The sequence below is a fragment of the Rhamphochromis longiceps genome, linkage group LG17 (genome assembly GCF_057381845.1).
Source record: "Rhamphochromis longiceps isolate RC_006_pf linkage group LG17, R_longiceps_female_GT1.1, whole genome shotgun sequence".
Classification (NCBI taxonomy): domain Eukaryota; kingdom Metazoa; phylum Chordata; class Actinopteri; order Cichliformes; family Cichlidae; genus Rhamphochromis; species Rhamphochromis longiceps.
In genome coordinates this window covers 2419498-2443479 of record NC_140573.1, presented here as the reverse complement: position 1 = coordinate 2443479, position 23982 = coordinate 2419498, and the positions used below count along the sequence as shown (strand labels likewise).

The 23982-nt window shown below is 43.5% G+C and overlaps 1 protein-coding gene across 2 annotated transcripts in view; it reads right to left on the bottom strand.

Moving 5' to 3' along the window:
* The window catches only part of chst11 (carbohydrate (chondroitin 4) sulfotransferase 11), a 101759-nt gene that overhangs the window by 24465 nt on the left and 53312 nt on the right, over positions 1 to 23982 (bottom strand). For both annotated transcript variants that reach the window (XM_085386172.1, XM_085386173.1), the window contains exon 2: positions 3925 to 4010. In XM_085386172.1, the coding sequence (XP_085242298.1) occupies positions 3925 to 4010 (86 nt within the window). The remainder of the gene's footprint in view (positions 1 to 3924; positions 4011 to 23982) is intronic.

The following is a 23982-nucleotide window of genomic DNA, read 5'->3' as shown; positions in this document are numbered from 1 at the left end:
GAGCGGCACGGAGAGAGAGGAGTGCAGATTATTACAGAGTAGCATATTAAAGGGCTGCGAGGAGCTGAGTGGGTAAATGAGAATACTGCAAGGGAAGCTTTCATTTACTTTTGTTTAATAAACTCTGGAGCTGTGTATTAAAAGTGACGCTGGGAAATTATAGATATGAATATGAGTAAATCTCTACATGCAAATAATAACAGTAAAGCTGCAGGCCTGTCAGCAGTGATGCTGGTGTGTGCAGGCTGTGTTTGCCAGTCACATGAATCATACCTCAGACAGCACGGCCCTGCTGACAGAACGGCCTGAGGACATGGACCCTGTTGCTGTATGCATGATTAATACCGTATATAGAGACATGATGTTGTTCACTAGCAAGGATGCCACCTACAGTGGGGCAAAAAAGTATTTAGTGAGCCACCGATTGTGCAAGTTCCCCCACTTAAAATGATGACAGAGGTCAGTAATTTGCACCAGAGGTACACTTCAACTGTGAGAGACAGAATGTGGAAAAAAAATCCATGAATCCACATGGTAGGATTTGTAAAGAATTTATTCGTAAATTAGGGTGGAAAATAAGTATTTGGTCACCTCAAACAAGGAAAATCTCTGGCTCTCACAGTTGAAGTGTACCTCTGGTGCAAATTACTGACCTCTGTCATCATTTTAGGTGGGGGAACTTGCACAATCGGTGGCTGACTAAATACTTTTTTGCCCCACTGTATTTAAACTGGTTCCAATATTTTGAAGTTTCATTAGATTTTCTGCATTTCGTTTCAATCATTTCTATCATGCAGCAGTTAAAAATAAAAACAGGTGGATGGAAACACGCCTACAGTCTGCGTAAACCTGCTACTGTGAATGACTGCACGAGGTCGCTGTGTAGCCACCGTGTAGGCTGCTGCTTGCAAAGTTTATGTTTTGTAAAAGTGGATTACAGATGCACTAAAAGCACAAAGTGAGGTTTTCATATTTATATGAGTCTTACATTTATTTCTATTTATGATTCTGTTTTCCGCTCGACACACACACACACACACACACACACACACACACACACACACACACACACATCTCTCTTTGACCACTGACCCCAAGCACCCTGCTAAAATTTACCCTAGCTGCACTAGAAGCCTCCTCTACATAGAAATATATCAATGGTGCTTCACATGAGTGGGAAAAATCATCCAGGGAAAATCAACTAACGCCAGGCCCATGTGCGCCTGGTCTAATCTTAGCTGTCCAGCAAACCGTTTAAATTCCTACGGTATGCTTTTAAAAGGTCCTGGGTGATAAATGGCCGACAGTGAAATGGAAACGGAGAGAGGGAGAGGATGAGGGACAGCCTGAGACAGCACGCAGCAGAACACAGTGAATAAAGGACAACAGGAAGCGTGAGGTAAGACACTGTCGGGGTTAGCGGCAGAAGAAAGAGGCATGCAGACAGGAAGTGATAGATGGTAGGACATTGATCAGAGAGCAGAAGAGGAGCAGAAACTATCCAATCTATCACCATCACCTCCAGCAGTGTCCTCCTGTCATGCTCCTCTCCTCAGTGACTGCACTGCTGGCAGGTTGCGCTCAGCCCCGAGAGCCACAGCTGCACAAAATGTGCATCTCCACAGTGCTCCAAAATGTGCCTGATTTAGTTGATACTGCATACTGCAAAACATGTACACTTTCCATCCTTTCCAACCATCTTTTGAACATTAAGTTGTTGAATTGATTTTCTACCTTCGAGGCACTCATTGGTTTCAGCTCACTTGCTTGAGATTGGTAATCCATCACAGTGAACATCGAGGCACAGTTTCATTATCACAGCAAGCAGGGTTTCTTTGAACGTTCCCCTCTCTGATGCAGGCTGTTTGAAGTCAAGAAGACTCATACCTGTGCAGCCACACTCGCTGGTTCACCTACAGCCTGCTTTACATGCTGTAGTTTCCAGTTTTCTCATGAAAACTAAACATATTGATGATACACTGTCCAGATAAAAAGTTACATTCCAAGAAGGTAAAATACTCGAATTCTAATTGGAGATAAAGTATCTGAATTTCAGGCGTGGGACCTCGCCTCCAAACACGCGCCTGCGCCTCCCCACACAAGCTGTTCATCTTGTTCGGCCCTACACTGTAGAGGCTCTGGTATTACACAAAGGGAACAATCAAAAGAGGGTCAGTTCCTCTTGCTGGCAGGACATGCAGGGTTCAGCTTGACAGAGTGTGACGTCCAGCACCAACCTGGCTGCACTCAGTTCTGTGTACATGCACGTCTGTGTAAGGATGTCTGCTGTACCTGAAACACTGCATAGACCAATCCTATAGTGGTACCTAATAATTTGGACCAACTGACGACTCGTCTCTCTGATATTTGATAGTAACCTTTTGACTGCAGCACGCTGTTATTTTAAACTAAGAGGTGACCACACCTTTCAGGACGCAGTGCCTGAACTCTGCAGCAGCCCTCCTCAGCTCATCAGGTTGGCTCAATGAGTTTGCTTAAAATGAAACACATTGTTGTATGTTAGCATTTCCTTTCATCTTGCATCCATTATTTCGGTCATACTTTATCTGTATGCTGCATTCGCTTTAATGCATGTTTATCCAAACTGGAGCATTTTGTAACCGTGTGTTTGAAGCAGCACACCGACACAAGTGAAGATTCATCTGAGAGGGACAAACTGAACTAGACCGAGTGCTGAACTTTATTTATTTTTTCTACTTTATGGGACAATTTTAGACTTTTCAGGTCAAAATAATAGCCATCACTGCCAAATCCTTCTTCTGTGAGCATTAACAGACTGGGCACAGATTGTTGCAGTTTTCACTAGACTCATTTTTCCATGAAATATAAAACCTATAAGAATATTCTATACATGGTATTAAAGTTAGCAATGACTTTGTTAGTGCCATCCTTTTAAAACATTTGCTTTTCTCTGGTCCCCCTTCAGTTCAGTATAGCTTATGAACGCAGCACTGTTGGCAGCTACATTTAAAGTGCTGCCAAAGCTTCTTTTTACCCTTGAATTAAAAAGCTCTCTGGGTGATAGGAAATCATAGCAAACATAGCATATGCTCAGGAGTAATGTGCAAAACCACTGATATGGTTTGATTCATTTGATTTTATCCCAGCCATCGCTCTTAAAGTCATTCACATGGTAGGTGTTCTCTATTTTATGTCCTTTGCTTCTTTAATTGTAAGCATAAACCGACGAGGCTGAGGCCTGTGTCTGCATCTCCTTCTGATTTTTCCTGCGTCAGTCTCTTCACTGTAAACTGTCCAGTAAAACTCGAGCCATTAAAATGGCATCACATTATACGCTTTAATTTCATGCTGGCAATCACACTGTTATAGCAGGCAGCGTGCGGTCAGATGGTCGTCGTCCTGTAAAGCGTTTTAAATCGTGAAAAATGAGATGAAGCAAGGTTTCACTGGCTGGGACAGACATGACAGCACTGTAATAGTCTCGCTGTTTATGCGATATGAAAAAATGCTGCAGAAAAGAGCTTCTAGTAGGAGTTTGTCATTTCCTCACTGTCCTTGAAAAGGGTAAATTGTGAGACCTGAGAAAAACCTCTGTCCTTTCTTGTGATTTATTGTCTGCTCTCATTTATGATACAATCGGGATGACTTATCACCTGAGGCCGGCAACATTTCCTGACCAAGAGACGGAGAATCAATCATTATGCTGAGCTTTCACAAACAGTCAGCTGTTTCCTCAGGTAAAGACTGAGCATCAGTCCTGTGGGCACCAACAGTTAGAAAAGAAAATATCTGCCTTCTAAACATGCAGGCAAAGACAAATATAGGCCTTCTTCCACCGCCTTCTTCAGGCGAAAACCTGGAGTAGAATACAAATGTGAAAACAGATGCAGGTGGTGATAAGGAGATGACAAGGGCGCTTATGGAAGTGGGACAGTGTCCTACCTGTGTGGGGTTGTAGAGCTCCTGCAGGGCATTGCGGGATCCTTTCCTACAGCAGCCTTCCACCATGAAGGGGTTCCTCCGCATGACTGGAAAACAGATGATGCTCCAGTAAGAACGGAGGACATTCAGACTTACTGCAGCTGTTCTGACACAGCAATCATTTTGACAGCATGCAGTGCAGAACACACGTCATCCTATATAAAAACATATCGTTTGGGTTGGATTATTTTTCATGCAGCTATCAGTGTGAGAACGCCTCCACGACACTTGAGGCTGGCTCCAAGCGTCCATCCATCCTTTCTATACAGTCTGTGATCTCAGCTCATAGCTGCTCAGCAGCGGTGACTGTGGCCACATGTGGTAATTACACAACAGTAACGCCTTTTATTCCTCACACTGAACACGAGTCTGTCTACATCCAAGGGGGCTGTTATCCTTTGACTGATGAAAGATTAAATCCCAGCTTCCCTTTATTTTTTACTCCCTTCCTTGAATATCCCACATGTGGAAGCATCACCTTGAACAACCAACTGCTGCAAGTGGCAAGCAGAAAGCTACAGGGATAAATAATGAGAGCAGTGACTATATGCCAAGGGCAAAGCCACAGTTCAGTGTTTATTTGGCTGGATCTCAGCTCTTTATACAACTCGATACAGAGCAGTAGCTGCTGGCACCGGCTCAGTGGGAGCAGCCAGCGCAACACTTTGCCTCGGCCAGCACACTCTCTCCAATTACTCTGGACGGAAAAGTGCGCAAGAACGGCGCAGGATCAACAGGAAAGGAAAGGAACCGCTAACGAGAAAGCCGAGGGTTTAATAGCACTTTGTTCTGCACGTCATCTGCCTCGTGTTCGTGGATGAACGCGTGTTCTTGCCATCAGGAAAGCTAACGATGAGAATAACAAGAGGTGTACATTCATTTCTACGGCGAGTTTCCATCTGTGAATCAGGTTTCACAGCATGTTTGCCAACCACAAAGCAACAAAGTAGGATTATACGTGGACAACAGAGTATGTTTACATTTAAAGCACACTGATACTGTTCAACTGATCAGGGGTTAAAATAATAGCCAGACCTGTTTCTAAACACCACAGACTTCTTATGGGTTAAGAACTATTATAATTATATGAAAACAAAGCAGTCAAACACACAGTTTTATATACGCTGTATGTTTGAAATGGATGGTCCACAGGCCTTCTGCACACAGGCCACAGGGCTCAGAGGCTGAGGAAGTCCCAGAAAGACAGAGGTGCTGCAATAAAGAGGAACAAAGGGATGAAAAAGACAAAATTACCAGAGAGACACAAAAGACATCAAATACTCCAAAAGAAAACTGAGAGACACAATGTGATTGCAGACAAAGTCACAAAAAACCTGCTGCAAAACACACAAAGAGAGACAACGCAACGATGAAATGATGATGAAATAATGAACAAAACAGCAGAGATGCAACGAGCAGTGGAAGTAAATATGAATGAACACAACCACAGACAAAGTTCTGCCACAAAGAGATGCAAGAAAGAGACTAAATGGCTACAAAGTGCAGCAACTGGACCACAGAGAGATGCTATTTCGAACAGTTTTGTGATGCTGTCAGTTTTGCGCATGACATGGAGGGCGTGGCTTCTAATTAATGATCAGTTATTGGTTAATGATTCAGGATCAGAAGCCAGATAAACACCGTTGTCCTGTTAGACCTACACTTTATGAGGGTGTGTGTCTGTGTGCTCGTTGGACATGCTGTAAATCTGCTGTGCAGAGCTGATAATGTCACAATGGATATTTGCTCATCTGCAGCATCTAACAAATGTGTTGACCGCAAACATGTAGCCTGTGTACACAATATCTGATGAAGATGTCGTTGCAGTGTCATCATCATTATTATTATGAATGTTATTTAGTGATTCATTTTTCCTGTTGCGGAGAACTTTCCGTCAGGACTGATTGAGGGGCGTGTCCTCGCCTCTCTCGTCCTCCGCGTCACAAGAGCATCAAAGCAAAAAACAGAAAAGGAGACTCTTGATTTTTTCAAATCCTGCTTAAAAATTGAAGAATGGGGTGTGATGGGGCTGGAACTGAGCACAGCCTGGATCCCTGTAAGAGACGTGTAATCCTCTGTTCACACGAATCCTTTGACAGAGCCCTAGGGAGTGAGCCGGTGCTTGTTAGTGTAACGAGCCCCAGCAGACAGCAATGACCTTCAAACACCAAAGGGAATGCTAGACAGAAAGGAGGGATGCCTTTACACACGCTATGTGCAATTAACCATGCACAGACACACACGAGAGCGTGATTGATAATAGTTTTGTGAAAGCTGGTCTTTAATAATGCAGTTCAGCACAGCACTGCTGTGGACGTTGTAAATAGGCAATTAATGCTGGCTTGGAGAACAAGAGCTCGCAGCACAGTAACGCAGTTGCATAGTATTTGCCTTTTAGGTGCTTCCACAGGCCAGCTCAAACCCAGCACATACACACACGTCTCCAGCACCAGTAAGTCAGTACAAGCTGAATCAGCAGACGGTGGGCCACTGCTGATTGCTGTGGACACAGCCCTGAGGTGGGTCTCAAGGTATTAAGGATTTAGTGTCTGAGTGTGTGTGATTGCACTGTGTTCACTGACAGGTTGCACAGCTGGGGGGATTCTTATTCACTAGCACCAGTGGACCCAGGGCTAACTGGAATGGAGGCCATAATAAATCAGGCATCGGTAACAGTCACTACAATTGAAGAAGAGGCTTGAATAGACATAAATGAGCTAGTTGTATTGTGGGGACCTTTCACTTGTTACTCCACATAAGAGCACTGTTACACATGTAACAAATCTTATTTGAGAAAATGATTATATATCTTAGCACATGCTCTTAGACAACTGGATGCAATAAAATAAAAGAGGAGGCTGAAAGCAACCACACAGAGCACAGAGGAACACAACTGCAATGAAAAAACACGCAAAAGCCTGAGACAAACCAGAGAATCAATGAAAGGTATGATTTTACTTTTTAACAACGTGGATATTAGTTAATATGTACAAAGATATAACATCATTATCATGTTATGTCAATAGATACAACGTGACCACAAAGAAGCTTCCCACAGGGATGATGAAAATATACAGTGGGGCAAAAAAGTATTTAGTCAGCCACCGATTGTGCAAGTTCCCCCACTTAAAATGATGACAGAGGTCAGTAATTTGCACCAGAGGTACACTTCAACTGTGAGAGACAGAATGTGAAAAAAAAATCCATGAATCCACATGGTAGGATTTGTAAAGAATTTATTCGTAAATCAGGGTGGAAAATAAGTATTTGGTCAATAACAAAAATACAACTCAATACTTTGTAACATAACCTTTGTTGGCAATAACAGAGGTCAAACGTTTACTATAGGTCTTTACCAGGTTTGCACACACAGTAGCTGGTATTTTGGCCCATTCCTCCATGCAGATCTTCTTGAGAGCAGTGATGTTTTGGGGCTGTCGCCGAGCAACACGGACTTTCAACTCCCGCCACAGATTTTCTATGGGGTTGAGGTCTGGAGACTGGCTAGGCCACTCCAGGACTTTCAAATGCTTCTTACGGAGCCACTCCTTTGTTGCCCGGGCGGTGTGTTTTGGATCATTGTCATGTTGGAAGACCCAGCCTCGTTTCATCTTCAAAGTTCTCACTGATGGAAGGAGGTTTTGGCTCAAAATCTCACGATACATGGCCCCATTCATTCTGTCCTTAACACGGATCAGTCGTCCTGTCCCCTTGGCAGAAAAACAGCCCCATAGCATGATGTTTCCACCCCCATGCTTCACAGTAGGTATGGTGTTCTTGGGATGCAACTCAGTATTCTTCTTCCTCCAAACACGACGAGTTGAGTTTATACCAAAAAGTTCTACTTTGGTTTCATCTGACCACATGACATTCTCCCAATCCTCTGCTGTATCATCCATGTGCTCTCTGGCAAACTTCAGACGGGCCTGGACATGCACTGGCTTCAGCAGCGGAACACGTCTGGCACTGCGGGATTTGATTCCCTGCCGTTGTAGTGTGTTACTGATGGTGACCTTTGTTACTTTGGTCCCAGCTCTCTGCAGGTCATTCACCAGGTCCCCCCGTGTGGTTCTGGGATCTTTGCTCACCGTTCTCATGATCATTTTGACCCCACAGGATGAGATCTTGCGTGGAGCCCCAGATCGAGGGAGATTATCAGTGGTCTTGTATGTCTTCCATTTTCTGATGATTGCTCCCACAGTTGATTTTTTCACACCAAGCTGCTTGCCTATTGTAGATTCACTCTTCCCAGTCTGGTGCAGGTCTACAATACTTTTCCTGGTGTCCTTCGAAAGCTCTTTGGTCTTGGCCATGGCGGAGTTTGGAGTCTGACTGTTTGAGGCTGTGGACAGGTGTCTTTTATACAGATGATGAGTTCAAACAGGTGCCATTCATACAGGTAACGAGTGGGGGACAGAAAAGCTTCTTACAGACGACGTTACAGGTCTGTGAGAGCCAGAGATTTTCCTTGTTTGAGGTGACCAAATACTTATTTTCCACCCTAATTTACGAATAAATTCTTTACAAATCCTACCATGTGGATTCATGGATTTTTTTTTCACATTCTGTCTCTCACAGTTGAAGTGTACCTCTGGTGCAAATTACTGACCTCTGTCATCATTTTAAGTGGGGGAACTTGCACAATCGGTGGCTGACTAAATACTTTTTTGCCCCACTGTATATATACACATATATATACACACACACAGCACAGAGGCACTAATCATGGCAGCACAAGAACAAGCTCTGAGCACAAGATCCATAGAGGCTGGGGTCTATCACACCAGCCAAGACCCTAGGTGCAGGCTGTGTAAAGATGCCCCAGAGACAATCCAGCACATAACAGCAGGGTGCAAGATGCTAGCAGGCAAGGCATACATGGAACGCCATAACCAAGTGGCCGGCATAGTGTACAGGAACATCTGTGCCGAGTATAACCTGGAAGTCCCGAGGTCAAAATGGGAGAACTAAGTTCCTGTGGGACTTCCAGATACAGACGGACATAGTGGTGGTAGACAAACAGAAGAAGATGGCCGTAGCGATAGACGTGGCGATACCACACGACAGCAACATCAGGAAGAAGGAACATATATACAGAAGCTGCTTCCATCAGCTGGAGTGAGCTGTTATATTCAGCCTACGTGTTTCCATTTTTATGGTAAAACGAATTTCTCTGTAGGTTTGTGCAAATGAGACCACCCTGGAGAAAGAAGTGAGAGAAAAGCTCATCTTTCTAAATCCCTCACATGGTGCAGAACTTGCCCCAAGCACACATACAGACACACAAACCAAAATGTACAAGTTATATTAAATCTGTCCACACAGGCCTTATCTCTCTGCTCTGATGCCTCCAGGCATCACATACACAGCCACCACGCACAGCTGTACTAATGAACTTTTTAGTCCTGCCAGTATTCCTGCATGTGTTTGTTACCTTGAAGTAATGGATTAGTCACAGCGCATGAAGGCCTGGGACTGGTGCGACAAGGCTGAAAACCAGCTTCCAGAACTCTGCATGTAATCCAGTCAACAGGAACACAAGGTCACCTCTACCAGTACCTGGCTCCTTAATTAGTGGGAACTGGGCTGAACCTCCACCATCACCTGCACCAGCTGGCTGGATGCCTGAGCTCTGGAATCAGGTAAGGTCATGGGAAAGCAGAACCTTATTCACTTCCTCAGTGCTGACAGTATTAATTGTGCACCATCATAACACACACACACACACACACACACACACACACACACACACACACACACACACACACACACAATGTGGATGCCAATAAGCTTTCAGACTCACAGATTCTCAGCGTACATGAACATGTACATTTCTAATGCCACATTTCGAATGCTACAGCGAGCAGAGCACGTTACAAATGCAGGCCCTGCATGTGTTTGTCAGAGATACTTGAAATTTAATGGCAATGGTTTGTTTGTATAAACAAACATGCATAAACTTTTCCAATAAGCAGATCTTCAGCTCTGCTTTTGACCCTTTATTTGCTAACATTTCTGAAACTTCAATACGCACAGTTTGCTTTTGACAGTTCTGTGTTATATTGTACAGCACGTGTGGATATTAGTGAATTACTAAGTAAAGTAAAGCTTTGGTTATTGATTAGCTGTATGGTGCATCAGCTGTGATGTTTATGCTGGCACTCTGCATGTCACACAGCTGCAAAGTTTTCCCTTTTCTCTTCAAGCTGTTGCAAAATCTTCTTCTTCAAAAAAGAGGGTTACCGGGGCTCACCCTGCACCCGGCCTGGGGAGGGAGGGGCCACTGTTGCAAGCAATTCAGTGCGTGTACCGCTGCAGTGAGATCTCAGTCCAGAACAATAAAGGTACAGAAATAGTGTTGGTTTGTTTTTTCTCTCTGACCAAAGCTGAAAATACTGCAGCCAGTTCCTGTCCATTAGTCTCTGGTGGATTAAATTCAAATTTTTTATTTGTCACGTACACAGTCATACACAGTACGATATGTAGTGAAATGCTTGGACAACTGCTCGTGACCTGATTAGCACAAGAGAACTGCAGCTACTGGTGATTTTAGTAATTGAGTACTGTATTGATCTTTCCACTGATTAATTGAGTAACCAGTTAAAATATACTTTCAAAAATAGCCTTTACTCTGTCTTCTTGAAGTAGTTCCAACAGTATCTCCTGGATGAGGTCACTTTTTAGCCGTACCTCTGTGGGCTACACTGTGTGTGTGCAGACAGACTTCAGTTCCACATTAAACTACAACAACTGTGTAAAGCTCAGGCTTAGGTAAAAGCATGTTTGTGTGACTTTGAGTACTTTAGTGCTCCACTTGAGAGCATAAGGTCTAAACTACAAGTGGAATATAAGTTATATAGTTATAGTGTCTATGATATGGCATATAAGCAGCAGGCTACAGCCATGAGATCGTCCGTTCTTCTGCTGTAGCTTGAGGACATTGCCTCATTTGGCCTCTGCTCTCAGGGGATCTGGGCAGAACATGCTGAGCCATTAAGATGCTCTTTCACTTTCATTTCCCTTGAGATGCAGTTCTTCTAAGTTTGCTGTCTCATCAAGCATGAGTCAGCGAACTTAACACTGTTTTGGGTTCAAATGTGCTTTTAAATCAAACCCCAGCTAAGGTCTGATAGCCCCTGGAACTTCGAATTGGTTTATTTTACTTAGTCAACCCCGCCACACAGTTATTTAAATGTATACTTTTCTACTACAGCTCCTGATTTGATCTTTTTCTTGGACATATTAGACAATAAACTACTGCTAGATTTTTAAAGTTGGTGGTTGCCATATTTTGGTATTGCTGGTCACAACGATCCCTTCTCCAGTGCCTCCTGTTAGTAGATTTTAGATGATCCAGTCTGTGTTATTCTCAAACTAGCATTGCTGGCTGAGAACTGGTGTGTGATAAGGCACCAGCTCCAAACTGGCACTTTAATTACATGACGTGCTTTTAGAGCCAGGATTGAGTGTACAGGAGACACCAACACACATGAATGAAAACTTAGAAACAGCTGAAACCCATCAGAGGTGCTGAGGCAGACTGAGACATAGCTCTGCCTCCACCACTGACATGGTTCCTGCCTCCTCCTCATTCAGTAACACTCACTCCCCTGCCAGCCCAAATGGCAGCAGCCCACGCAGTCTCCAGCGTTACCTCGAAACTAAGAGGCGCTCTGCGCACTGAACAAACATCCATACGCACCACAGATAAAGAGTGCACACAGCATTCAGTCACTGTGATATGCCGCCTCCTCTCCTCCTCTTTGCTGTCACCATCATCCCACTGGTGAAAGTGCTCCAAAAATGTTCTGATTTCAAGTGTGCGCTCTTGTAAAAGCAAGTGGAGAAAAAGCCAAATCACTGAAAGTATTCTCCAGTAACAATGTTTCCATGCTGCTTCCTGAGGAACAGCTTTCTAAAATAGGCGACAAAAAACAAACTCATTTCACAATTTACTGAAAAGACAGAACAAAAGACTTGCTAAAAGATGTTTTTGTCTGAAAGCACCACGGAGCGATTTCTCAGCCAGGTGACAGGATTTAATAGGCTGTCAGCAGAGACAAGCATGAGAGTGCTCAGAATGGTGTGTGCTACTGTACACCAGTACAAAATGTGCCGTTTGAAAATCAGAACTATTCATGTATATATACTTTATTTGAAATGGGCTTTCATAAGCCTGTCTGTTCAAACGGAAACTGGATTCATCTCTGAAAGGCAAAGATTAAGAGTGAAAAGGGAGATGAGGTTGAAATAAATTTTTAAATGATATTTGCAGCTTAGTTTTTCTACATTTGGAAACTTTCACTTTACATATAGTTATGTTTTGGTTTTATAATGTGCTGAAAAATCAAGTTAAAGCACCTTATGTGTACTCGCATTGTAATTTAAGTCCTGTTGCTTTTTTAAAGTTTACAGCCCAAAACTATCCAGTCTAAGTCTTCAGGTCCCAAAGTCAAACGAACACTGCAGCATCACTGAGAGTTACAAACGGTCTAAAGTCTTTCAGCTGTAATAAAATGATCAGCGTTCTGCTCTACCAGGTGTAACAATTAAGTTTAACATCCAGGCAATGAAAACAGAATTTATTACATCTAACAGAGTTAGAAGTTAGCAGGATGTTAGCTCGCTAGCTTCCACCTAAACATGATATAGCATGTTCTGACTGAGAGGTTTCTGAGAAATTAAAACGTACAGCTCTGCTATCACTTCCAACATAAATGAAGACAGGAAACTAAACAGCAGTGACGTTTGTAGGGTTACTGAAGTTGGGCTAGCTGCTATATAATGATGTGCTCTCAGGCCTCCCAACGTGTAACATACGGACGACTTGTCACAGTCGTGGGTGTGTTAGACGTTGGGATGAGAACATGTTGTAACTATGCTGCTGCATGGGCTGGGCTGTAGTTACATCGTAAGGTTTAAACTGAGCTTTAAAATGAACAGTGGTAATAAAATCCCAGCAAGGCCGACGGCAATCACGGCCTTTTCTAGGGGCTCGTTCAGATGAACTAGAACAAGATGGAAACCATTCAAACAAGTTAAAAACACACCAGCCTTAATCTCCAAAGGCTGATTCTGTTCATCTGGACGTTTTCAGTGGGAGAATCGCTTCACTCATCCAAGTGACTTCTTCAGTCTGCAGGTTTCCAATCTTATGAACAGGACATTTGCACAATGACTGAAACCAGCCCACTGATGGAACAATGGGCAGAATCATCAGAATCAACTTTTGGAGATTTACTTACCTGGATGATTGAGAATGCATCAAGACACGAGCCTTAATAAACACAGCAGTTTGGGTCCAGAAGCAGGGTTCATACATCATCACAGGACAGGACCAGAAGTCTATCGGTAAACCCGTAAAAATAATGCTAAAGAAAACAAGCTTACCTTTTTTCAGTTTAGGTCAAACATTATCATGTGCACTATGCACACACATCAGCATGTGAAACATCTGTATCCTTCTGCAGGTTCTGAGAGTTAGATCTGGTTAAGATTTATTTACTTTTCTTTGAAAGTTAATCTGATATGGTTCAAAAATAAAAGCACAGTGTAGAAAATTATGTCTTTTTAAAAATGAGGCTGCAGTTTAATGCACAGTCTCAGCGGACAAGCTTTAAAGTGGCCTAATGCAAAACAAGCACTGCAGCTAGAAAGTATTACACTGCATTCAGTTTTCTCACCATCTGATTATGAATGAGTCACCTTATAAACAGCAGGGATGCTTCTGCACATGCTCGGTACGGGCCTGCAATCAAGCAAAACATCTGCCATCATCTATCAGCAGAGGATTATGGTCCACTGGAGGATTAACTCGTCACTAATCTTACCTTCACAGTAGGAAAGGAAGGAGAGACAATTCACACTGGGCCGCCCGCACATAATAATCAGCCAACACACACACACACACACACACACACACACACACACACGCACGCACGCACGCACGCACGCACGCACGCACACACACACACACACACACACACACACGCACACACACACACACACACACGCGCACACACACACACGCACGCACGCACTCACACACACACACACGCACGCACACACACACACACACACACACACACGCACGCACACACACGCACACACACACACACACACACACGCACGCACACACACGCACACATATGAATCTATGTGTGTGTGTGTTACCGTCCTACACAAAGTGAAGTGCCACAGTGTAATTGGGATTTAAATGAACAATGCAACTGGAGCAGGGAAGTAGAGATACAGGTGATTAGCAATGTTGGCACAACTTCATTAAACAAAGCTCAATAAGAAGTTGGGGAAGTGATTTTCCCAGCGTGAGTGGGTAGGCTATAAAACCAATCAAGTCTCCAGTGATGATTGACTGCATGTGTCTTTTCCTGGTTGGAGCGCTCAGTCTAATCCCCTTAATGATGATTACTAACACGACGATAATACACAAGCAATTATGTCTGTGACAGTCCTCACCTGAGGCTCACAGGCAGAGTCAGGAGGAAAGAAAGATCTAATATTTCTCCAAACTCCATGTCTGCTCAGTCTTATTATCAGTATGCATCATAATAAGCTTTGACTGGTCCTGAGAACAGCAGGAGGCAAGAAATGCCAATCACCACGTTTGAAGATATAATCAAGTTATCACGGAGACACATTCAGAGTTTCTCTCATTATAAAGAAAATATGAATCTCAGTTAGTTTAATTCTCCTTTTCTTTTTCAAACTAAACAGAGCAGCTGACTGGATTAAGGTTGTGGAGCGAGAACCCTGAGCCTTCTATGAAATCTCTTCACATCTTAACACTAGTAAGAATTGTAAACAAAGTTGGATTCATCACTCCATAAGACCGGCTGCCACTGGTCTTTAGTCCTGTTCTTTTATAATTTGGCATCCTCAGCCTTGTTTCTCTCCTTAAGTGCAGCTTCCTGACAGCCGCCCTGCCACTGAGCCCATTTCTGATCAGGCTTTGATTAGATGGATCCAGGTCCAGACGCATCTGTCAGATCACGTGTTAGGTTTCTGGCACAGCACTGGTTCTTTAAGGTGCCACTTTATGCTTACATGATCCGCAGGTCAGTGTCATCAAGAGGCTTAAGAAACAAACAATATGAAAGTCTTCTGTAGAGACCGGACTGAAAATGAGTGGAAGAGCAGCCATGTCCAGACTTTCAGAAAGCCAAAGTTAAAAATGACTCCACTCACATTTATTCAAGAGTTCAAATTACTTTAGCCATCATTTATGCTTTGTTCTATGGACAGCCACAAAGGAGGGTCACAAGAGCCATCTCATGGGGTCTCTGCAGAATGTCCAAAAATCAAGAACACTTCCAATAAAGTCACATTAAAAATCCAACACAAATCTAGCTTGACAATTATCATATTACGTAAGAAAAAAAGCTGATCATTTCTGGAGAGCTGCCCTCAGTACGATCGTTGTTCCGCCTACTCTGCTGTACCAAGTAGTCTTCTGTATCACTTCCAGCCCAGATGTCCCTGAGACAAACTGAGGAAAACTGTGGACTGAATCCACAAGGACAAAGAGAGCACCTGACAGCTTCTACACACATCTACATTGTACTACATGAACAGTGGACCGGACGTTTCAGGCCTCCTTTAACACAACAGAGCATGAAACACAAAGAAGTGGCAGCAGGTGAAAGAGCACCACCGCGCAGCACGCAGATAACCTCGGCATCATCCTACCGTCAGTGTTTTGTCATTCAACACGAGGAATCCCATTCCTGATGCATTACTCCAGGAACATGAGCTGCACTGCTGCAGTACGTAGATGATGCACTTGGAGCCACAATCAAATCCTGATGTGTTGCTTCTACATCCAGTACTGATGTTGATCACTGTTGTTTCTGCACTGACTCTCACCTCAATGCACCAAAAAAGAAAGCATCTACCAGAGGAATTGATCCTGAACTACAGGATTAATAGTCGTTATGTTAGAAGCTTTCAGATGAGAAATAATAAATATTACATTTATAGCTTCAAGGCCAGTTTTATTCATTAGCTGAATAATTAAAAATCGATGGGGGAATTAATACAATATTAATAATTTGCACTAAACAACTATAGATTCATATTTTGGTAATGCTGACATCTCTAAGGTGGCAGTGAGTGGAAAAAGTGAACAACATGTAACACTCTTTTGTTTTTATTGCCTTTCATCCATCTTATGCAGTGACACTGAGTTCATTCATATACAAGGCACCATTTCACACAAGGAATTTTAACAGCCCCACCCTGCAATCAGACGTATCCGTGAGAACTTTATCCACATATTATCCCAGTTTTGAAAGAAAAACACCCCCAATCAGTACAGGTGGCTGATATCCCCAAGGTGTCCAGGCAGGAAGCACACAAACACAATCGGAGTCAGTCAGTTTATTCCAGATGAATGAGCCCAGAACAGGAGTCACATAGGCACCCTAAACCATCTCACTGTCCTAACCTGTGACCTTCTGACTCTGTGGAGTCATTTTACTCACCTGCACCTGCAACGTGAGGTCATGACCACATGCTGGGTCATGCTGGGTCCACATGCTGCCAGAGCCTGCAGGTGCATGTTTCAGTGTCAGTATTCCTCACTTCACTGCTGTTAGTCACCCACACCTTCTTCAGTCAGTGGAGCTTTCTCGCGTGTTTCCACGTGTTGAAGTGGCTCTAATGCTGGGCAGACATTGTGCGATTTTTGGCCCATTTTGAGCCGATTTTTGAGTCGTGCGACCGTTTTGGCGATCGGCCCGATTTTGGCCTTCATCGTGCATCGTGTAGTATACGTGGGGTAACGAGAAGCGATTGACCAGCTCCCGACCAGCTCCCGATCATCAATCGCTTGGGTTTGAAATCTTCGCGATCGTCGTGAGGGTGTCACCGCAGTTTCTCACACTGCGCACGCGCAAACACAAATGTCAGCGAAAAAGACGGAGCAGCACGGCTGTGCAGCGTGTGATGTGGACACAAGCGATGGAGGCACAACTTGTAGAACTTTAGAAAGCTCATCCGAGCCTTTTCGATGTGGCCTCACAAAATTATCACGACACAACAACCGTGAAAATAGTTGGATCTACATGCTGCTCAATCACAGCTGCCTGATCATGTTTTTCATTAGCAATTTAGCAAAGTTGATGGTGGTGGTGTGTCTGTGTGAGTGAAAGACACAGAGAGAGGGAGCGACAGATTTTCTGTTATAACCTTCATTTTATGGACGCACAGTGTGAGCACTCAGGTCGCATCAGAGCATCGGGCCGTATAGTGTGAGACCTGCATCGTGACCTATGAACTTCTAACCCCTGCGAGTCAATCGTACAGTTTGAGCAGGAGCTGAATCGCGCGACTGAAAAAATCGCACAGTGTCTGCCCAGCATAAGGTTTAAGCTTTCAGCTGACATGTCAATAAAGACATTTGATAAGAAAAGCAGCATGGTGTGCATATTTAGTGTGTGTGACGGTCGTGTGCGTTATCAATGCAAATTTAAAAGCTCCATTCAATCAAAAATATGTTACAAATATTCCTCATTGTTTTTTAACTTTCACGTGCCTCTGGTGAGATTTCTTGTTATCGTATGAATCCGACGGTTATGAAACCTTCACACGTCAGTATTAAAAGTCCAGCCCACGTGCAGCTGCAGACTACTGTCCATGATGCCACCATGCTGCTTACACATTTGCTCCAGAAGCCCTGAGTCACAGCTCACTGCATGACTCAACATTCCCTCGACAAAAAAGGGAAGGAATTCGTACTCAGTGGCCTTCAGATGGGAACGAGGACCTCAAACGTCCACTTAAGTCTTTGCCTGGCAACCGACCACATGTGTTTTGCTGGTATCATAGTCGAGCAATGTATGTGTTGAGGAAGTGTCAGCATGGAAACTGAGCATAAGTCAGTGAGACAGAGGAAACTTGATGGTTTGCATGCCAGACTTTTAGAGGCTCCAGACTTTAATTATTTACAAAGAAAAGATTTGGAACCTGAATTTAGACCAGTGCATGATGGGAAATCTCCCACAAATGAAATCATATACTTTTTTTCAAAATGATTATTGAATAAACAAGTTAGAAAATAAATATGCAAATAACAGAAAGTTTATGAGAGTATTCCATCATATCATTTTACAATGTAATAACGATTTCAGTAGGTGGAGGGAGATGGAGATTCATGTAGCTCAAGGTTTTGATGAATGGCAGGAAGTGATGACTGTTTATACTCCACCTCTCCCTCGAGACACACACACACACACACACACACACACACACACACACACACACACACACACACACACACACACAGCATAATTTGGTTGAAAGGTGGCCAAGTGTGCAGACAGACCGAGTCACATGGGGGCCAACCAGGGGCCTCGGAGCTCGCCGGGCTCAGCCAGTCAGAGTCATGAGGAGACAAAGACGGAGAGAGACAGTGAGTCAGACAGTGGAGGAGACACCTCTGCCTGGATACAGGCTGGAAAGCTCAAATTGAACTCACTGAACCTCTTCACACATGCCCTGTGGGAGTCACACACCCACACATTTCACGACTTTCACCCTCCACCTCCCCACACTCCACCCTTCAATAAAAAAGCATGTATGTAAGCAAACGTCAACTAAGTGAAGAAGAAAGGCATGCTGGGCTCAGACGGAGGCATCTGAAGCAAGCTGACAATTTGAGCTGTCATCTGCAAACCATCACACACCGGCAGACACAGGCAGCACGCAAGGAGATGAATAATTCAGACAGGAAAAGGCGCCAGCAATGCCACTAAATTCCCAACATTGCTACGGGGTGGAATGATCTTCGTCTTCCCTGGTGCTCACTGCCTGGACTCCAGGGTCTTTTGCATTAAACATCTTAAGTTGGAGAAATGTTCTCAGGAGAGAGAAGCTGGTGAGAAATTCATGAGGGTTTGTAACTGTGAGAATCCTTCAAGAAGGGCAGATATTGAGCTGCATGTGCGAGCTGGCTTGGTTCAAATAACTGAAGTTGTGCTCTGTTATCAAGGGCACGATTTACAAGCACAACACAGCAGAACGTTAGGATGGAGAAAACTGACATTTGTTGTTTGCAAAACTTAAACTTAAAGTCATGAAAGCAGTTAGCAGATGTTGTATAGAGCCACGCTGCAAACACACCTAAAGCTGTGCTACAGCCAATCACAACAGTCTCGCCAAGCAAATCCAACTCATATAACACACACTAACACTGTGTTCTTGCCAATAGCACTAAATTCTGTGCTAATACTCCAGGATACGTTTGTTTTTATCACCAGCAGTTATTCAGAAAAACTCTTCTTCCTAAAGTTTTCTGCTAGGCTGGAGGCAGAAGACCTGAGGGAGTCTCACAAGTAGAGCTTCTATTGCATTTACATTACATTCCAGCTTTGTACAGCGTCAGGAGAATTTAACAGAAACTGCAAGCTTAAAGAAGCCGTGACTCTCCCCAAATGACCGACTCACAATATAGATGCCAAGGATGAAAAGTCACAGGGGTGTGATAACAGATGTACGAAGCAGAAGTGAATATTTGAGTGTCCTCAGTGAGACAAAGGATCGCCACATGAAGACAGATGAGTCAGAGCAGACGTGACGTGAGTGGTAACGAGAGGAGTTATTCAAACTGAACATAAGGAGCGACTGCAGCTTCGCCTGTGGCAAGAAGAGTAAGACGAACGAGGCCCAGGTGGAGCAATGCCCCAGCGACTGCTTCTGAGTGAGAGCTGCATTTGTGCTAACAGCTCAGAGTTAAATGCATCTGCTAATGGGAGATTGGAGCTCCCACAAAGGCCACATGCACTGGAGACACCCCCACTCCCCTCACACACAGGGATGTCCTACACTTCCTAAACTCATTCTTCAGTTTGGAACTTTTGTGTAGTGGAGAGGTAATAAAGACGGACAACGAGTAACGAGTAACAGCCAATCTACTACTGTGTTTATGCCAGACGAGTTCGTATGAGGTAGAAGGTAAAGAGACAAATTTATGCCAGACTCTGTGACTCTGCTTTCATTCAAAGCTTTCTTGCTGGCCTCCAAAAGTCCACCAGCACAGGTTTTCCCGTAGCTGTGCTGTGGACCGTCATGATGCCGCTGACTGTCAGAAATGGAGGATGAACGTGAGGAAAGAGAGCAAAATTATATGACCTCCTGGTAAGTTGTGAATATTTTACTGTAAATTGATTCTCCTGTTGGCCGTTAGGGAAGAATATTTTTAGCTTCCCAAAACTCTCCAGTGATTCTATTTGCATGAATATTAAAAGGAAAAACTTTGCCTTGCATTTATTCTGAAAGCATCATAGTTGGAGACGTGAGCTGAATGATTTCTATCAAGAAGTCACATCCAATAACAGGGTCAGAGAGCAACTTGGGGTCAGTATTTTACCCGAGGATACGTGGGATTAAACCACCAGCTGTCTGATTGGTAGATGACCTGCTCTGCCTCCTGAGCGACCAAACTACTGTTGACAGTCTGAAGATATGAAATTAAGAGTTCTAATTTCTTGAACATCTTTTTTCACCTTTCAGCATGGTGGTGCAGTGTTCAACACTCATGTGAAAAAGATTTCGGGTTCAAATCTGATGGTCACACGGGGTCTTTCTGTTTAGTGCATATTTCCCCTGTGCCTGCATCGGCTTTCTCCGCTCATCCCAAACACATGCATGTTAGTCGGCAGGAAGTGTGAACGTCACTACTTGGGTACCCTGCATCTTGCATAGTGATAGATGGAAAGGCTCTAGTGTGGATGAGTGGTTAAGGAAACAGACGAATGGATTTGCTCCTGCCTTCCTAGGAATCTGGCCCTCGTAAGGATCCATGTGTATTACAGATGTTTATGCCTTTATCAGTGATTCAACCACAACTCTGCTTTTGTTTAAAAATGTTCCCTTAATCCACCCATGAGGTACCAATTATTCAAGCCCAAGCTGGACTGGCAGCTCTTCCAACCAGGGGACATAATCTGTCCAGCATATCCTGGGCGTCCTCCTGATATGACTAATTGATGGATATTAGCAGCTCTGCTCAGGGAAGCCAATCTTTTATAACATGCTTGTTCACTAAATGAAGTCAATGTATCAATATTAAACGGAACAAAGTTACTAGATTTAAATAAACATGTTAAAACTAAACATTCATATTTAGTTTTGTTATGTAGTAACAAATACAGTGTGTACAGAATGAACACAACAGTGTGTGTCTGAGAAAACTGAGACACAGAACCCAAGCTTGTATCCACCAGTGCAGCGTTTTGGAGTTATGAACACTGGTTTCTCTACATGTTCTTTGATTTATGCATGTTGGCCATTAAAGGACAGTAGACCATGGTGTTTGGTATTCATAGATCAGCTTTGTGCATCCAGTTTTTACGCCTGTCAATCAGTCTAAGCATCTTTTAAGACCCAGCCTTTCAGTATGCCATTTTTAAGAACTGCCTGCTTGGCATTTACATTTCCTGGTGGTTGGTTTATAATCATCAGTGCTTGGTTTTATGTTTTCAGCTCATCTTTCTTCATTTTTTGAAGTTCCTCTGCTTTTGTTATGTCCACTGGGGCCACTCATGCTAAAAATAAAAGGCTGCTCCATTACAGAATGGTATGGATGAAAGTGTGTGCATGATGTTTCCACAGTGCAGAACCAGTTAATACTGTGGTGGACGCCAATGCTAAACAGTCTTTACACTGAGCTCAGTTCACTGTGTCAGGTTAACCGTAGGACAGGTCAGCACTGCTGCAATGAAAATACAAACACAGGCTGACACAAGCAGTGCTAATTGGTAACTACTACTCTCCCAGAGCACTCGAAGCACTCTACACAACATGCCGCATTCACTTCTATGCTTTCAAGTGCTTTCTAACTAACATTCACGCACATTCATACTCCGATGGATGCATCAGCGAGCAACTCTGGGTTAGCATCGTGCCCAAGGGCAGCCAGGGATCAAACCACCAACCTTCCAATCAGCAGATGACCTCCTGAACTACAGCTAACTTAGATCTGACACACACAAAAATATCCAGCAGGTATTTAAAACAAAAAAGCTACAGGAACAGAGAACCATCCAAAGATACTGAGGTCTGTAGCGCACAAACAGACACACACATGTGCGTGCTCACACACACACACATCACACACACCAAGCAAAACCACTTTCATTACAGTCATCAGCCTCATCAGCGTAAGTACGACAGCACTTACTGGTTACAACCTTACACTGACCAGCAAACAGCTTAACACAAGAAAGCAGACACACACGTGCACGCACAGCATCTGTATCTCAGCATCCTTGGAGAGCTGAGACGACAGGCCTCGACTGGGTGATGTTGTGATGTCTATGTTCACTGTTCCTTTCTGCAGTGATAGATGTTTGTCAAAGATCTGATGTGTGATTAAACAAAGTTCATGGGTATGAGGCAGGTTTATAACCGTCCTCAGAGAAACCCAAGGTCTTCAAAAACACTTAAAACTACATGGAGTTTGTGCTGTAAAAGATAAAACACTAACACACCCAGTAAACAGTGAATCTCCATTGTGAGATCTGTCTTTGGCCTGAGGGAGCTACGGGAAGCAGCAGAGTCAGGAGATCATTTTCTGTGAGCTTATCTTCACATGCAACATAATCAATATAACGTTTTGATGTGACTGATTAACCTTTAACAGTAACTCAGAAATACTGAGTTGTATCGTGTTTGAGTTGTAGCGTGCTGCCTGATGGGTAAACTTTACTATTCATGACCTTGTTTCCCTCATCACAGTGAGACCCTGTGAAAAATTATATTTCTCAGCATTTTTAATTTAGTAAGATTTCAGCCTCTGGGGAGCAATACTGAGATTTTGACTTTTATTCTTATTGTTATCTGTACCCAGGTCTATAAGTGGCTGCATGAAATATTTAACAGACCCTGACAAAGGCCACAGGCCAAATTGTGTTGGTCAAGTAATAAAGTTGATTCATACCACAAGTGGAGCCTCAACCTCCTTTGAAATATTGGACAGCAGAGTATTGTAGCTGTCTGTCCAATCGAAACAAGCTTCCCTGCAGCAATATGCAGCTCGCTGTGATGTAGACACAAACATACACAGCTTCCATTACGCATGCTGTGATTTCAATCTGGATCTGTGTGTCCCTCTGAAGAGATCGCCTTAAGTCTGGAGTGCTGTAGCACAAAGCGGGGAACGCTTTTACATGTTTGCACTCAAGCATATTGTACAGAAATCTGCATTTCCAAACCACAATTTATGTCAGTACTCCATGTCTTTAACTTGGAGCATTGTCTCAGCATCACTTAAAAGAAAACTAGATTTAAGACACTGTTTTGCAAGACATTTCCTCACGTGGAGCTTTTAAATGATCTGTGATGCTAAAATCCTCAATAACAGATGAAATCTTTCAACTGCAACAGTGTTGAAAGGTAACTGAAGAAGTGCTGGAACCAAAGCAAACGGCAACATCTCCAAAAGTCCAGGAGCCAGTAATGTGTGAAACTACCAGGCTCTATGCTGCTGATTTAAATGTAAATGCATGAAACCGAGTTGCACACTATGCCACCCTGAACACATTTTATTACCACTGCTATGATGATGCAACCCAAATTTCTTCACAGGGAATTGGATGAAAGTATAATATATCCATAAAGATGGATGTGTTATACGAGCAGTGCTGCCGTACAGACATGGAGCTTTTTTAGCTCCATGTCTGTGAATCCCTTTATATTCAAGAGCGCTGAACCTGAACCACTAGTCACCATCCTATTTATCTTAATTCCACCTAACCTGTCGGGGCGGGGGGCACCAGCGTAATTATGATGCAGACACGAAAGGAGACGGAACTGAGTTACAACAAAAGGCGAGTCGTTTATTTGGGCCGAAAAACATGGATACAAAATAAGCCAAAACTGAACACCGGCGAAAACTAAAACTAAAACCTAAACTGGGAAAAACTGATTGATGACTGTGAAAAGGACATGAGCACAATTCAGAGCAGGAGCATGCGGGAAAAACACATGAACATGAGACATGAG